This window comes from Perissodus microlepis, chromosome 2, assembly GCF_051167445.1.
Source record: "Perissodus microlepis isolate ML-2025 ecotype Zambia chromosome 2, ASM5116744v1, whole genome shotgun sequence".
Lineage (NCBI taxonomy): Eukaryota > Metazoa > Chordata > Actinopteri > Cichliformes > Cichlidae > Perissodus > Perissodus microlepis.
This window is the reverse complement of record NC_140462.1, coordinates 12,654,254-12,669,309: the sequence shown is the minus strand read 5'-3', so window position 1 is coordinate 12,669,309 and position 15,056 is coordinate 12,654,254. Positions and strand designations below refer to the sequence as shown.

General features: G+C 40.1%; 1 protein-coding gene across 1 annotated transcript; it reads right to left on the bottom strand.

Annotated features, from left to right (window-relative positions):
* Positions 1-37: 37 nt before the first annotated feature.
* Positions 38-9,272, bottom strand: wfs1b (Wolfram syndrome 1b (wolframin)). Its single transcript, XM_084947531.1, has 10 exons — positions 9,091-9,272; positions 7,400-7,795; positions 5,019-5,095; positions 4,692-4,836; positions 4,408-4,581; positions 4,239-4,319; positions 3,950-4,104; positions 2,816-3,052; positions 2,611-2,729; positions 38-2,467 (listed from the first exon to the last, which is right to left on the bottom strand). Exons 2-10 carry the CDS (start codon positions 7,791-7,793, stop codon positions 919-921), a joined length of 2,931 nt encoding a protein of 976 aa, XP_084803657.1. The 5' UTR covers positions 7,794-7,795; positions 9,091-9,272; the 3' UTR covers positions 38-918.
* Positions 9,273-15,056: the final 5,784 nt, after the last annotated feature.

Here is a 15,056-nt window from a genome sequence, read left to right as displayed (position 1 = left end):
AAATGATTTTTTTAATAAAACTGCAAAACACACACACTTGATTTCTTAAAATATTTATAGGACACAGTACAGAAAAAAGTAGTGACAACCTAACTTAAACCACATCATCACTCTGGGATCGCAAATGTTCAATATATTAAATCCCTGCACAGCAGAGATGACGACAAATACAGAGAAGAAAGACATGAAGGTAAAGAAAGCCAAACCTGGTTAACTGTTCTGTAATAAATAAAAGCTCTGATGCAGCAGAGCTCTTAGAGACTTAATTTAGTCTAATCGCTCCCAAATAATATGCTTCAGAAGGCACTTGAAATCTGTATGGACAAACTGTACGTTAAATAATTATAGGCAAAACATATCTATATGACAACCTTGCCTTCAACAGCGGTAGCTACACAACGATGCAAGTGCACTTCAACAAGGCAAGTGCAGAAGATCAACACTGATGTTTTGGCCACAAAAAGTCACGACATACAGAAAGATTTGCAGATGTAGTGTTTGCATAGCATCCAGTAACAAATCAAAATTATGTCATTACTATACTTAAGATGATTAGCTTAAACCGGATGAAAAGTTTATAACAAGCTGAACACAGCGAGGTTTACATGACGTTTTTCCTTATGTGGCGTTTGGCAGTAAAGTACTTAAAAACCACATTGTTGGGTGCTTCTTGTTTTTTAGCATTAACTGTTTCTTCGTTATATGTAGTCACGCATTTTGGCTCAAAAGCTATAAGAATACAAACACACACACACACACACACACACTCACTCAGTAGATAGATCACATGTCTGAAGGTCCGTCTACTTTTCTACAGTAAGACACTCAAAAATATTGCTGTCCGATTCTTTTAAGATCAGTGGGTAAAAATCATTAGTGTTCTTCACTGATGACAGTGTTATCCCCCAACCATCTCGTCTATCCTCCCTGCTTTGTCACAACCTCTGCTTCGGTCTCCGTCTCTGAGTGTTGTCCGAGCTGTGCAGTCAGGAAGGGGTTGAAGAAGAAGTCAAAACCGAACTGGAGGGCATTCTGAGCCGTACGCCTCCAGTCATGTTCAATCTTGTACTGTCTGCGTCTGGGAAGGCGGGTGTCGCCGCATGACATGCAGTGAATGGCTTTCAGTTCAAACACAGGCCATTTGGAGCCTAAACGCCCCTCCAGTATGGTACTGAACTCCACCAGGCTGCCAGTGTTTAAGTGTAAAAGCACAGACTTGAACTCGTTACTAGCCCGCAGTACTATGTCCTTAGTGGCGTCTTCATCCTCGATGATCGTCCCGTTCTTGGACTTCCTCTCGAGCGGCATGCCCATTGTAACTTCAAACTTGTATCGGTCAAACCGTTTGATGTGGCATTCGTGCTTTGCCAGTTTTTTAAGTTTACACAGGGGATCTTCAGGAGGAGGAGCTGGGGCGGGCAGAGGCTGGGGCTCAGCGGTCGCATTCTTCAAGTCTTCACACAGAGGATATGGCTCACCGTACAGGCACCGCATCCAGTTCCCTACAAATACAGGCAGCAGGTTGATAACCGACTGCGGCCCGTTCTCAATGTCGGTCACACGGACATATTTGAATCGTCCCGTCCATGTGACACGATGTCCTTCCAGATGAGAGCAGAGAATCTGGGTTTGGGCCATGTTGGACTCCTTCCAGGCCAGAGGGCCGCAGAGGTTGCTGTACTCAGGCCACGTCAGGGTGGAGTTGTACACCTTCATGCCCTCAGACCTGTAGACGTACATCCAGCAGAAGAGCACCACGGCACTGAGCCAAACCAGGATGAGCTTGACAACACTGCTCCGCGACAAAGACCGAAACACCTTGATGGGGTTGAGGCTGAAGCGAGTCCAAAGCCTCAGCACCACCGGCACAAAGCAAACAGTCAGTGTGACCACCATCTTGGTGACCTCCAGGGTGAGAAACCACTGCACTAACTGGATGATGAGCATCGCAGCCATACCCAGTGAAAGTATAGGAAGGGCAAACAGGAAGAGGAAGTAGCCCACACATGTGCGGATGAGTCCTATTGCCGAGGCATTATTAAGGAACACCAAGCAAAGCTCGCACCAAGTGAAGCAAACCAAGTAGGGCACCAAGCACAGATAGGTGCCCTTAAAGCCTCTCAGCTGGGCCATACGGAAGAGGAGATAGACAAGGTGTCCATAGAGCAGACATGGCATCCCCAGGTTTAATGCCACAATATCTCCAAGAGGCACAGTGATGAAAGTCTTCCCGAACATTCGGAGGAACCACAGGGACTCCGGGAAGAACTGAGTGAGGGAGCATGCTCCAGAGAGGACCTCTGTGACGAGGGCTTTACGAGCGAAGAGCTGAGCTGAGGCATGAAGGCTGAGGAAGGCGGTAATGGTGAAGAAAAGAGCAACAGCAGCCAGTTCTGAGCAGGGGATCCAGGATTTATCAGCTACAGGGAAGGAGAAAACCACAAAGACCACCGAGAGCAGGAAGTACCTGATAAAGCAAAAAGAAAAATAATTGTTCTGCTGCAGAAACAATTCAATTCTTCTTTATGGTAATATTAAAGGAAGAAAAGATCAAATTGAAGCTAATCTTTACATTATTAAACTACTGGCAACTGAGTGATGTGGACTTACAGATACGGCTCCAAGTGCGTCCATCCAAAGTTGGTCTCAGCCTGCTCCAGGTCGAGACCAGGTTCAAACTGAGCAAGCAGGTCTGTCAGAGCCTGGAAATGTTCCCACGCTTTAGAATTCTGTAGAAAAAAAATTTTTGTTTTAATAAAACAAAGGTACTATATTATCAGAAATCACTAAATACATCTAGTACATCGTGACAAACCTGAAATACACGCAGTGTGCAGATGATCATGGAGAAGAATGAGAGGTAGAAAACCAGCAGGGGGATGATGAAGATGAAGAACTCGATTGTGAGGTTGGAGATGATAAAGAAGAATATAAGTGCGTTAACGTGGTGGGTGGGGATCAGGGCGCTGAGCCACTGCATGCCCGCTCGTGACGCCCAGTCAATAAGATGCTCTTTTATCTCGAGAAGGGCGTACAGAGGAAACTTCAGCAGCTGGGAAAACAACAAGGAAGACAGAATCAGTACGTCGCAGAGATGGCATCAGACAAACAAAATTTTTTAAAAATTAAATGACTAAAAAACTTTTTCTGGCGATGTTAAAACTGCTGCCTTGATAAGACAAAACTATGAAACCCGCTTCTCACAGGGACTTGAAGGCTATTTAATGTGTTTCTTTGGGGAAAATTTTTTATTTTTTTAGAAATACGGTGGAAAAAGAGAAGGTGCAGATCTAGTTAATGAGATGATCCTGAGAAAATCTGTTTAGTTTAGACCTGAACACTTAAAACTAGCTATACAACTGATGCTTTTTCCCCCTTTTTGATGAAGCTATTAATTATTATTCATAATCTGGTCCAAAAGAAGCCAAGAATGCTCAAAAAAAGAAAGAAAAAGAAGTTCACCAGAAGTCTGAAGTCCCAAAAAACAGTATCCTTTGTGACCGGTTAAAATTTTCAGTTCACTGCAACTTTTAATGTTCATTCAGTGAGTGTATTTGAATTATTTCTGGCTGTTAAATTAAGAACCATATCAACTGACGACAACACAGGTGAAGCTTTGGCTGCACACCTGGTCATGCTTCAGGTGAATTTATGTCAGGTGAACATTCATGCCCTGACTGATGAAGCTTCGCTTGAGCTGTTATTATGTGTAATAAACCAGCTTCCAACTGAATATTAACACATAAAGGAATGGAAAATGATTTAGAAATATAATTAGATAATTGATTTTCTTCCACAAAGGCTAATATAGTGAAAGAATGAAAACAGAGCAGGACCGAAACTGATCAAGTTGCAGAATTTCTTTCACTTTTTCACAGATTTGCTGAACTCAAGACAAGCAGAGCGTGAAAAGAAGATGATAAAGGCAGACCACTACCCCCAAAACCACCTTTTGATGCAGGGGCAGTTCATCTGGATTTTTCACTACTATTTCATCATCATCATCGTCCCCTCCTGCAGCAGCCATAACGGGTGAGGGTGCAATACCCTGGGCGTACTTCTTGGTCATCTCAACAAAGTCATCAAGACCCACATGGGAACTGGCTGCAAAGAAGTACAGAAGAAATATTACTACTTTTATTTTACTCTGACGGGTCTGTAGGACACTTTGGGCTTGGGGAAATGACAAATTGTGCATGTTTAATCCCAATAGAAGACACATTTCAGACCACACATACCCTCACTGGTGACCATAGTCTCCAAGACTCTCCTCTGTTTCTTAACAGACCTGTTTAGGGGACCAGGGGAAACTGGTGTGTCTGCAGATGGAGGGTAGAAAGTATCATTTAAAAAATGAATGCCTTCAAAATGTAAATGATTTGAAATACAGTATTATTCCTCTCGGACCCGGCTCTGTGTTAACATGTTCAACGTTCTCTAGCATCTCAGAAACGGGCACCGACTTCTTCCTCTCTGGGTTTAACTTCCAGTACATGAGCAGAGCTGCCTTCCTCACTCCTCTCTCAAAACGAGTCTCTGTACACAACTTCTTCACCTCCTCAAAGTTTTCCAGTGTGATGCCTGAAGAACAAATGAGGATGAATGCACAGACCAACATTAGCTCAATCATGCTCCAGTTTCACACTGGTTCCATTCTTCTAAAAGCTGTGCACTAAGAGTAGCAGTCATACCTTTCCTGGAGGCCAAACACTGCTGCAGCAGTCTGACCGCATCCTTGCGGCCCTGTTTAGCAGCCTGGACGAGCCAAGTGACCGCTGTGCAGTTGTTCAGTTCTTCATCGCTTTCTTCTGCCAATGCCAGGAAGTAGCGGCCCATCTGTGCAGACACACACAGACTTTTAGACTTGCAACACAAGCATTACTGTGACTTAGTGACCTGTCTGTCCTATCAGCATGTCACTCTAAAATAAAATGTATAATTACTTAGCTCATATGCTTTGTCATCACCATATGGCGACTAAAGTCCACAGTGTCTGCAGTATGATCATTGCCACTAACCTTAGTCTGTGCTTTGGCATCACCTGACTTTGCTCTCTCCTCCAAATCCTCAAAACTGACCTCCTCCTCTGGCTCCTCTGAAACAGAAAATACATTTTCAAAATCCATCCAGTAGATTTTAGGGCTCTTTAAAATCTTTCCACCTTGGACACCTACTAAGGTAACCCTTGTTTTTCTTTTTTTTGAAATCATTGTTTTCTGTGGTATTTCAGGCCCGCTTCCAGAGCACTGGGTGTGCATAGGAGGCCAGTTAGGGTGATATCTGCTTATACAGCTTACTGAGGCTAGCCTTGGAAAAACTAAGAACCTATTTAGTTTTAAATATCTTTATTAGTAAGCATATATAATACAAGTTATAACTGTTAGGCTGAAATTAATGCTTCAGTTTTTAACCAATTAGTTTTGTAATTCCTAATAGAAAGCTCTGGAAGCTGGCATGATAATGACAAAAACTAAGGGTTACCCCTTGTAGGTGTCCAAGGGGCAAAGAGTTCATTGAGACCTGCTGGATTTGGAAGGGACCTTTGGTCCCATTGTTTCAGAGTCAATGGGTGATTTGAATAGGGTTTTGGTTAGATCCTTTAAATAAGATGTGTATTTAACACGAGCTTTAGACATTTTCAAATGTGTTGTTTTACCATATAATATACATACAAATATCACATTTGTAAATTTTGAAGGTTTTACATGTCAGATTGAATGACATTTCAATGGAGCCTATCCCAGCTGTAATAGAGTGCCAGTCCATTTACAGGGCTAACACAGAGAGACAGAAAGATAACCAATCATGCTCACTCCACGCCAACTGAAGCCTAACACTAGCCCTTTACTTCTGCCAGCAGCAGTTATGATTGAACCACCGCTGAAGTTCTGTTAGTTGTGTTAATAAGGCTGAGCAAAACATGCCAGTGACTTTAACATGACTTCAGTGGTTTTATTTTCCTAAAGTTTTTATTTATTTATTTATTTATTTTTAACTCAAAATCATATAGAAAGATTCCATTTGTCAAGGGAACCGAAGTCACACCAACTTCCAGTTTGTCTTACAAAAAACCTCCCTGCCGTACTCTATGTGATCATTTCAGGGACACAGCTTTGAAAGTGAGCACAGCTGTCCCACACAGGGTGCTGTTTAAACCTTCTGTTAGAGAGCAACAGCCAATCAGAGGATGGTGGCCTTAAAGGTAAGAGAGATAAAATAATTTGGTTCAGGCAGTGGATGAACGACGTTGTATAAGAAAAATATGAATTACTTTGAACTCTAATTCACGCAGAGCTAACCAAGAAAAGTCCAAGAATAAACATATGGAGCTTGATATTATGCCCACTTAAAAAAAAAGCAGCTATTTAATATATTAGGTTTTCTTCAGGTTTTTCGAAGGAGCAACTACTCCTTATTACTCTACATTTTTAAATACTCTGCAGATGTTCCCAACAAACAAAAATAGAAACAAGAGACCAGCTCAGTGTGGCAATCTGTGACATCAGTGATCCCAGAGCATGAGCATGAGTCACATCCTTCCAGAAACAGCTTTGGCCTTGACAAGACATGATAATACCACAGAGCCCTCTTGGTTTAATTATCATTTTCCTTTGGCTAATGATTTCTGCTACTCTTAAATCCCAGTTCTCCAAAGGAACAGGATCTCACACCGAAAATGTGTCTGCTTCCCGTAAAGTAAGCGGTCACATTTGTTCTGTTTAAAACAAACAGCAGGAAAAACAGATGTGGAAACACTTTTCCGAGATTCACAATGGTCATGCGGGCTGTAAGTGATACTGGTGAGTGAAGGTGTGGTCTGCCTGTGCCTGCGGATCTCAAGAAGCAGAAGAAAATGTGAAGCATCCAGTAACTTACACTGGTAAAGCCACGTACACTTTAACCATCTGCCTGAGCCCTAAAATAACGGTTTATTTAGCACAGCAAACAGCTGCTGCTCATTCTCCTGGTGTGCAAACACTTCCACAGTGGTGCAGTCCATCTCCCTGTTTTACTTTCAGTACATTCAGAACTTTAAGACACTTAATTATATTATTTTAGACAGCTAAAGAAACTGAAAAGTGTTTACTTATGGAATGACTGAGCAGGGAAGCTAAATATATAAATCACTGCAAAGGCCTTAAAAAGATAAAAAGTGCTATTCCCCTTCAACCAAAAGACGTCTTATTTGCATAACGTATTTGTTTAGTTTAAAAAACACATGTGAAACCATCTTTTCTCTTCAGGTCAGCAAAAAGGGAGAGGCTGCTTTACATGCTGAGGTAAATGTCTGTGGTCATGGAAACACTGCAATGCACACACACAGTAACCTGGGAGTGTTGGCTGCACTGATTCCTGAAGAAGTGCAAAGTGAAGGTCGAAGGTCAGTTTTGATTCTCACCTTGCTCTGGTGTGGGAGGAGTCTGTGGAACTGTTGCAGGACCTCCAGCAGCTGATGATCCAGTCATGGGATTCCCCGTAGACGCGGCGTTTAGCTGAGATCTGCCCCCCTGGGAGAGGCTCCTGATTGGTTGCCGAAGAGGCGAGGTTGTCGGTGTGGAAAGGGAGGAAGAGCGGTAAAGAGGATTTGGAGAAGTCTGAGGGGAGGCAGTAGAGGGAGAAGATGAGGATGTGGCTGGAGGTGTTGGCATTGTGAGTTTAGGATTTGGCCAGTTTGAATTTGTCATAGTTGAGTTAACAGATGAGCTGAGAGAGGAAGGTCCGGGTCTCAGGGTGGTAGGAGACGAAGGGTCCAGTTTGGAGGCGGATGAACTGGCAGTTAGCGAAGGATCCATGGCTGAAATTACACCAAATTTTTAAATCAATTAGGAATGTTTTGGGGAACAAACACAATCCCAGTGATTTATGAAAAATTATGAACAAAACATTACTGTGGTAATACTAGTAATGCTGCAATGTGTGAAAAACAGCAATGCATATACAGTATGAAGCACATGTTCAAGGACAAGCAGCTAACAGAGTGCACCTTTTGCAAAGTAACAGGTGTTTTGAAAGGTTGTGTTCCCTCATCATCACATGAGTTTTCTCCAAAGTGAGATTTTACTGGGGGGAAAAAACAATCAAACAACCAGTCACAGCCGATGGCTGTCTTCCTTGAGCCTGGTTTTTTGCCACTGTCACCAAGTGCTTACTCATAGGGGGCCATGTGATTGTTGTGGTTTCTTCCTATTTTCAATATTCTAGTGTCTTTACAATATAATATAAAGTGTCTTGGTGTGACTGTTGTTGTGAATTAGTGCTATATAAATAAAAATGAATTGAATGCAGTATGTACCAAATATTCATGAGGAATTTTTAAATTTGATTTTTAGTGTGTTTGGGTTTTGTTTTTTTTTTAAGTGTGGAGGGGTGTGCTTGATCTCCCAAAGTGTTTAGGAAGGGGGTATGTCAACCACATGAATACCACTACGAAAACTTCTCAGAATTTATAACAAGCCTTTCAATTGTCTTCAGTAAACCTCTCATAGGTTTTAATATTGTGCATAACTGATGTAAAATGTGTCATTTGATTACTATAAAAGAAAAGCTGCTTTCATACTACAGACGAAACCAACGGATCTCAGCCACGTAGCTCAGACTCAGGCAGGTTTCCAAAACAAATGTAATATTTACCTCTGTTATCCCAGAAAGCTCCTTTCCTTTTACTAATTAAGGCCAAATAATCCCACACACAATTTTGTTCAGATGTGTGCTACGAGGTCTATAGTCTATTTTAGATATTATTAACCGAGCCCTGGGTAGCTATATTGAGAAGGTGACATCCTTAAAGTGCAATGACTGCAAATCAAGTGTCCTGGTGCCCCTCTTGGATAAGCAGGACAGGGATCCGATGACAATAACTTTGCCGATAAAGGGGACTTCCAAACTAAATGTAGCACTCTTAATAAAGGTTAGCGGCAAAAAGAACGCTATATACACACACAATGCCATTTCTATATATAGGGCTACCGCATTTGATATTAAAAAGACAGCAGCAATTGGATGTGGCAGGATGCGTTAGCTGAAATAACCGGTGCTTTAGGAGCTAACGCTAACGAGCGCTGACATTCAACACTTCTAATGTCGGCTTACCTTTCCCGTGACAACACCAGTTTAATTAAACCCTCCAGATTAAATTGCTTCTGGGAATATCTCGGTTTGTTCACTATTTAGAGTCCCAACTCATTCTTCCATTCCACCCTGAAATCCGCACGTCCTCTGTTTTTTGTGGTCAAACTCCAAACATACACAACGCACCGGAAAGTCTGTCAGCTGCTCCACTCCACGTCCACGCCCACTTTTCATTCTGCGCAATGTGATTGGAAAGCGCCGAAAGCTTGTTTATATTGATTAGGATTTGATTGGCTGCAGTGGCAGGAAGTTCAAATAACCCTAAAGTCAAGAGAAATCAACTGTCGAACGACTAATATATCGAGAATATTTGTTAGAATTCATTTAGCATGAGGACATCAAAAAATGAGTTCAACGGACTACGTCTAACAACGAGTTACTATTTTGGAGCTCGAGGTTCCTTTAAATTCTCCTATTTGTTTTTAAGAGTCGTTTATCGATGTCTATTTTTTATGCTCGAAAAACGCAATATTGATTTTGTACCAACAGATGGCAGCACAAAACTAAACTAAACTTAGCTATAGTCATAATTAAATGTATAGGTTTTGATAATTGAAGTGGATTTGTTTTGTTGAAAAATTATTAGAAAAGAAATGTGCTTTTCTTTAGTATTTATTTAAATACTTTTACTCTAAGTAGAAACATAATCCTTCCCCTGCTCTTTCTCCATATAGCAAAGATTAAATCCTTTGTTTATTATGTATCACTATTATGATATGATAAAGATATGATAAAGAATGATGCTGTAATGAGGGAAAGATGCAAAGCTAGGACTGTCAAATTGATTGTGGAAATTTACAAAAATAGTGTAATTTACTGTAAGTCAAATTTAAGAAATACCAGTGTAAGGTGTTACGCCAAACAATTAAGCAATCAGGTTTACTTTAGAGTCTTTCTCCCACAAGCATGTGTAATCATTTTATCCAGACTCCACAGATTAAGATCCACACATAGAGTGCAGACAAGTTGAAGCTATTTACAAGGTAACACAATAGATTTTTTTTAAAAAGTGTGACAGCATGCCACTAAATATATGAATGGAATGGAATAAACATCTTGCAGGTTCATTCTGTGAAAATAATGTGTTGATTGAGATCAGACTATAAGATCTGTAAGAGTCTCAGTAACAGACAAGAAAAGGAAAACATTCAGTTCAGACTATGCTCGGAGGAAGGGCACTTAGTAAAAAAAAGGGGGGAAGGAAGGAGTGCAGACAGTTAAAGGAGTTTAAAGACATTGGGACTCGGGGGGGAAAGAGTGAGATTAAAGTTCAAGTGTAGAAAGTTCAAGAGTAGATAGCACACTGTGGGAAAAGATGGAAATGAGGGCAGTAATTGCTTAACTGCAGTTGCACTAAAGCAGTTATGTAAATGGTTCTCGATTAGTAGATTAACACAATCCAGTTGAGAGGATAATCAGAACCCTTACAGTGCTTTTGGTCTCTCACATGCACACCTGCAATCTGCATACATCAGGAAATCTGTCTTTTAAATGGGCTTAGACACACATGCACTCAGAGATGTGTCTCTCCTAAACTAAGCAAATCAGCTCTGGGTAGTTATTTGTATTATTTAGCTTGTTATGAGTCCAGATCTTTTGATTATGCAAATCCCCTTTGCAGATTTGTCAGGACTGCACTGCCCGTGCCTGAGACGGTCACAGTCAACAGTTGTGGGTTTTTAAAATGTGGTAATTACTGAGGTAATTGAACACTGAGACAGGCTGTTCTTAATAACTCCAGTCTGCTTGCTTTCTCTCTCACTTTCAGTGTATACCCTCCAGGAAGTAATGACTCAAGACTCAAGCAATGGAGACTCCCCATCATGTTTTCTGTCTGGTAAACTTTCTCATGCAGCTGCAGTGATTAGAAACGGTTACATGACACAACATGGCACTGAGAGATTTTGTCCAGGATGCACTTGAATCGCCTCCTCTGTCTCTAGGTAACAGGTCTCTGTATGTAAAATAGAAGCTTCGCCTACAGAGTCCCCCTGTAAACCCAATATCTCTCACAGGAAGAGAGATCTGAGGAGAAGGAGGAGGAGGAGTAGGAGATGAGGTATGGTCTGTAACCATAGCAACCAGAAGGGTTATATGAGAACGGACACTGACTGGAGTGAAGTTGAGTATTTCTAACTCAAATGCAGCCCCGTCACTGTTTTGACCTTTGAAGTTGCTCTCTGTAGAGAAATGGGCTGCTGTACTGGGTGCACTGCATCCAGCTGATACTTTGGTCAAATACAAGACCCAAGGAACATTTTTGTAAAGCACATAGTCTTTACGTAGCATTTGTTGATAAGAAATATATAAACGACATCACAGGCAAGCAACATGTTATCCTGCAATCCGCTTTACATTGAGGATTAAAAGGAAGTAATCCAACTCTCATACAGGGCCACTGTCTAAATATCTTGAAACACGAACCACTTGGATTAATATAACTCCAAAAAGTCTCAACGTGCTTAAATCACTGGAAATTCCAACAGGCTTTTTAAATGTGGAAAACTCAACTCCTTCCCATGGGTTAATTCTCAGCTTCAGGCAGAACTCACATATTGATCTGGCAGTTTTGAGCCTTGAGAGAAACAAGGGTGGAGGAAAACACAGCACTTACACAATGACAGCAGAAATAATTTCATGGAAACAAGCTTTAGTTGTAACTGTTTAGATCTTGGTTGTTGATCTTGATATTACGTGCTTTGTCTCAATAGATGAAAACGCCACAATACTGGTGCAGAATTTAATGTGATTTTAGATGCAGTAGTTCACAGTGCATAGCATTAATACAAGCTCTAAAGTAAGATTTCTATCTTAATATCAGAGGTTCAATTACAAACTGAAAAGTTATGCAACACATTGTTTAAACTTTTTTCCACCCCAAAAACAATGCTAATACAACACAATAACTGCTGTGGCTGACTCACACTCCCCGTAATGTGGCTATAATGGCACACTGTATTTCTTGAGCTTTTGGCTAAATGGTCAATGTAGAGAAAAATCTCCTTTACTTTCTTTGAAAGTGCTTTAACAGGTGAAAACACCTTAAAGACCAATGAAGTCATTCATTCATAATCTGAATGAAGGTTTTGGAAATAGACATGGAACATCAGGCTCTGATTTTTAGTGACTAACAGCAGTGAGTCATGCCTGGGAATCCTAATTACCTTCATATGAAAGTGTTACGTCAGCATGAGCACTGGAGGCTCAAGTTTACATTGTGTTAAATAGGTCAGTTTAGTGGATGGCTGCAGACATGGACTAAAAGGTGAATGTTTCATCAGTCATGTGACTGCCTGTGTGTTTCCATAAAATCCTGCATAAACAACTAAGTAGTTTGATATATTCCTCATCTGATTCTTAGGGCTCCCCTGAATACTAAGAGCCATCTCTAAAAGTTTAATCTGCACACAGTCATGAATATGTTAAGCTTATTATGGACAGCTCTCAGGGATATGCCGAGAACCTAAGATGATTATGTTAAGTTAATAAAAGCGGTGACTCCCCACTTTACCATGTTTCTCATAACCAGACAAAAGAAATGTAAATAAGCTGATTTAACATTTAGTTAGTTTACAAACTAACTAGAGAAAACCTTTACATATGTGGCAGCGCAGTTTGTCTTCTAGTCAAGGCACAAGACCAGCTTACAGTGTGTTTTTAACTTTAATCTACCATCACTTTAACACTTTAATTATCACCAATTATATCACCCAAATATAATAACACCTCAAATTGGTCCTTTATCTGAGGATGAGAACTCACAAGACCTAATCACAAGGTTAGATTGACGTCAAAAGGAAAAGTTTCCTTTATCCTGTTTCTGTGAACTCTCCTCCTGTTGTTTTTTCAGAGTGGGCACTGTACAAAAACAGACTAAAAAAATATAATGCTGGCTAAAAAAAAAAAAAAAGTACCTCAGGCAAATCAATTCACAGAAACAATCGTTACAGTTCTCTCACATGCATTTGCACCGTGAGACAATGCTTCACCAAAATAAAACCAAACACACAATTATTTCAATATTTTTTGTTGCTGTTTCTTTTGATTTTAATCACTCCATCTGTGTGTCTGCTGGCCTGAGCAGGAGCATGACAGCAGTGCAGCCTAATACCCCAAACTCACCCTACCTGCTTTGCCTGCATTATCTCACTCTAAAATGTCCTGTACATGCAAATATGATCCGTGACAGCTCTGAATAGGTCACGACACAGGCAAAGACTAATGTACACAATTAAAACTCCTTACGGACTGTGTGTTTTGCCTCTACCACTTCCTGTGCCTTGAAATAATGGACCGCATATGTTGCTGCCACAGAAAACTGTGAGCATGCATGTATGTGGCCCTGCTGGTGAATGGCAGACAGGCAGGCACAGTGTGGAGAGGCAGAGACAGGCAGCTGTGCGTAAGTAATGCAGTCTCTAGAAACTGGGTCACACTCACGCCACTGTCATAATATCAGAGTATTTCACCTACTTTTGTGATCTGACAAGTCATATTGTCCTAGAATAAAAGAAATATACCCATACACATATGTATTTACTTCATTTAGAGCATCACAGTAACACTATTGAACACACTGAGGTTGTATGATAAGGTTATTTAGTTCATACAATGAAGCACGGTAAGAAGCACAGTAGGTTTTAAATGAAATATACTGAAAATTATCAACACCATCAAATTTATAATTAATAGTTAACACATAATACAAAACAAGCACAAAGGATGATTCAGAGGCATCAATAAAACACTTAAACTGATTGCAAAAGGATTTTGGGGGTCATAAGGTGAAATGATGAAAGGATATTAATCAGAAACAGCGTGTTAAAAAGTAAGAAAATAAACTTGGAAACACATAAGAAGACAGTGATACTCAACTTTGGCCTTATAAAGATGTAAAGGATAATGAATCTGAAAATATTATTCATTTTTCTATTTTTTAAGTGTATTCCTTATTATCTGGCGTAGACTAATGAATTCATTCTGATAACTAATGAAGGGAAAATATCACACACACTCCTGTTGAAAGTTCTTGATAATCCTGTCGTTCACAATACAAAACAAACACAGGCTCCAAGTAAAAACTTTGATATTTGTCTTGGCAGAATTTCAATTTACAAATTAAAAAGTATAAATTAAATTGAGCCTTCGGCTCAACCATTAATGCGATACTATAACTTTGCTAACATGATGAAACGTTAAAGAAATGCACGTTGAGTCTGTGTGTGGTATTAAGCTCAGATGTTTGGGCTGTGCAATGGAAACTTTGAATAGAGTCACGTCAGTAAGTCAAGATGTGATTGAAGAATGGACTGTTTTCTTTTTATAAATCCACAACTCATGAGGTTGTCATCAACTTTAGTTGGATTTCTGGGTTTTTGTTGAGCTTAACAAAGCATTCTTTCTTTTAAAAAAAATTAAAAAATGTCAAATAGATCTTTTTTCCCCTCCCACTGCATTCACACATGCATCCACACCTCTTTGGTCCACGAAAGTCCCCATTTACCAGCCACCACTTTAATATTTAACACTTGGAACCAACTCTTGAGCTCTTATCTCCCTAATTTGTCATGAAATACCAAAGAAACAGGAAACCCATTGTTGTAAAAATGTCTGTTGGTCAATGGTTCTCATCAATTGTGCTTTTGAGCTGGTGAAATGGAAAAAAAATGTCAGTACTGGCAGCTAAAGTATTTTTTTTTTGTTAAGGCTCTAATTAAAGGTTAAAAAACATCTTGATTACTTGATTTCAAACACTAGTGGTATGAAAATTATAAAAATATGAACATTGTATCACTGTCCATGTTTGTATTTTTCATTAAACACCTGGTCAAATCATAAGAAATAGTGAAAAAAATCATCTTTATCTGAAAAGCTCATCAAGTACAAATTTTATTTATATATATTTATATATATCAGTAAAAATAACA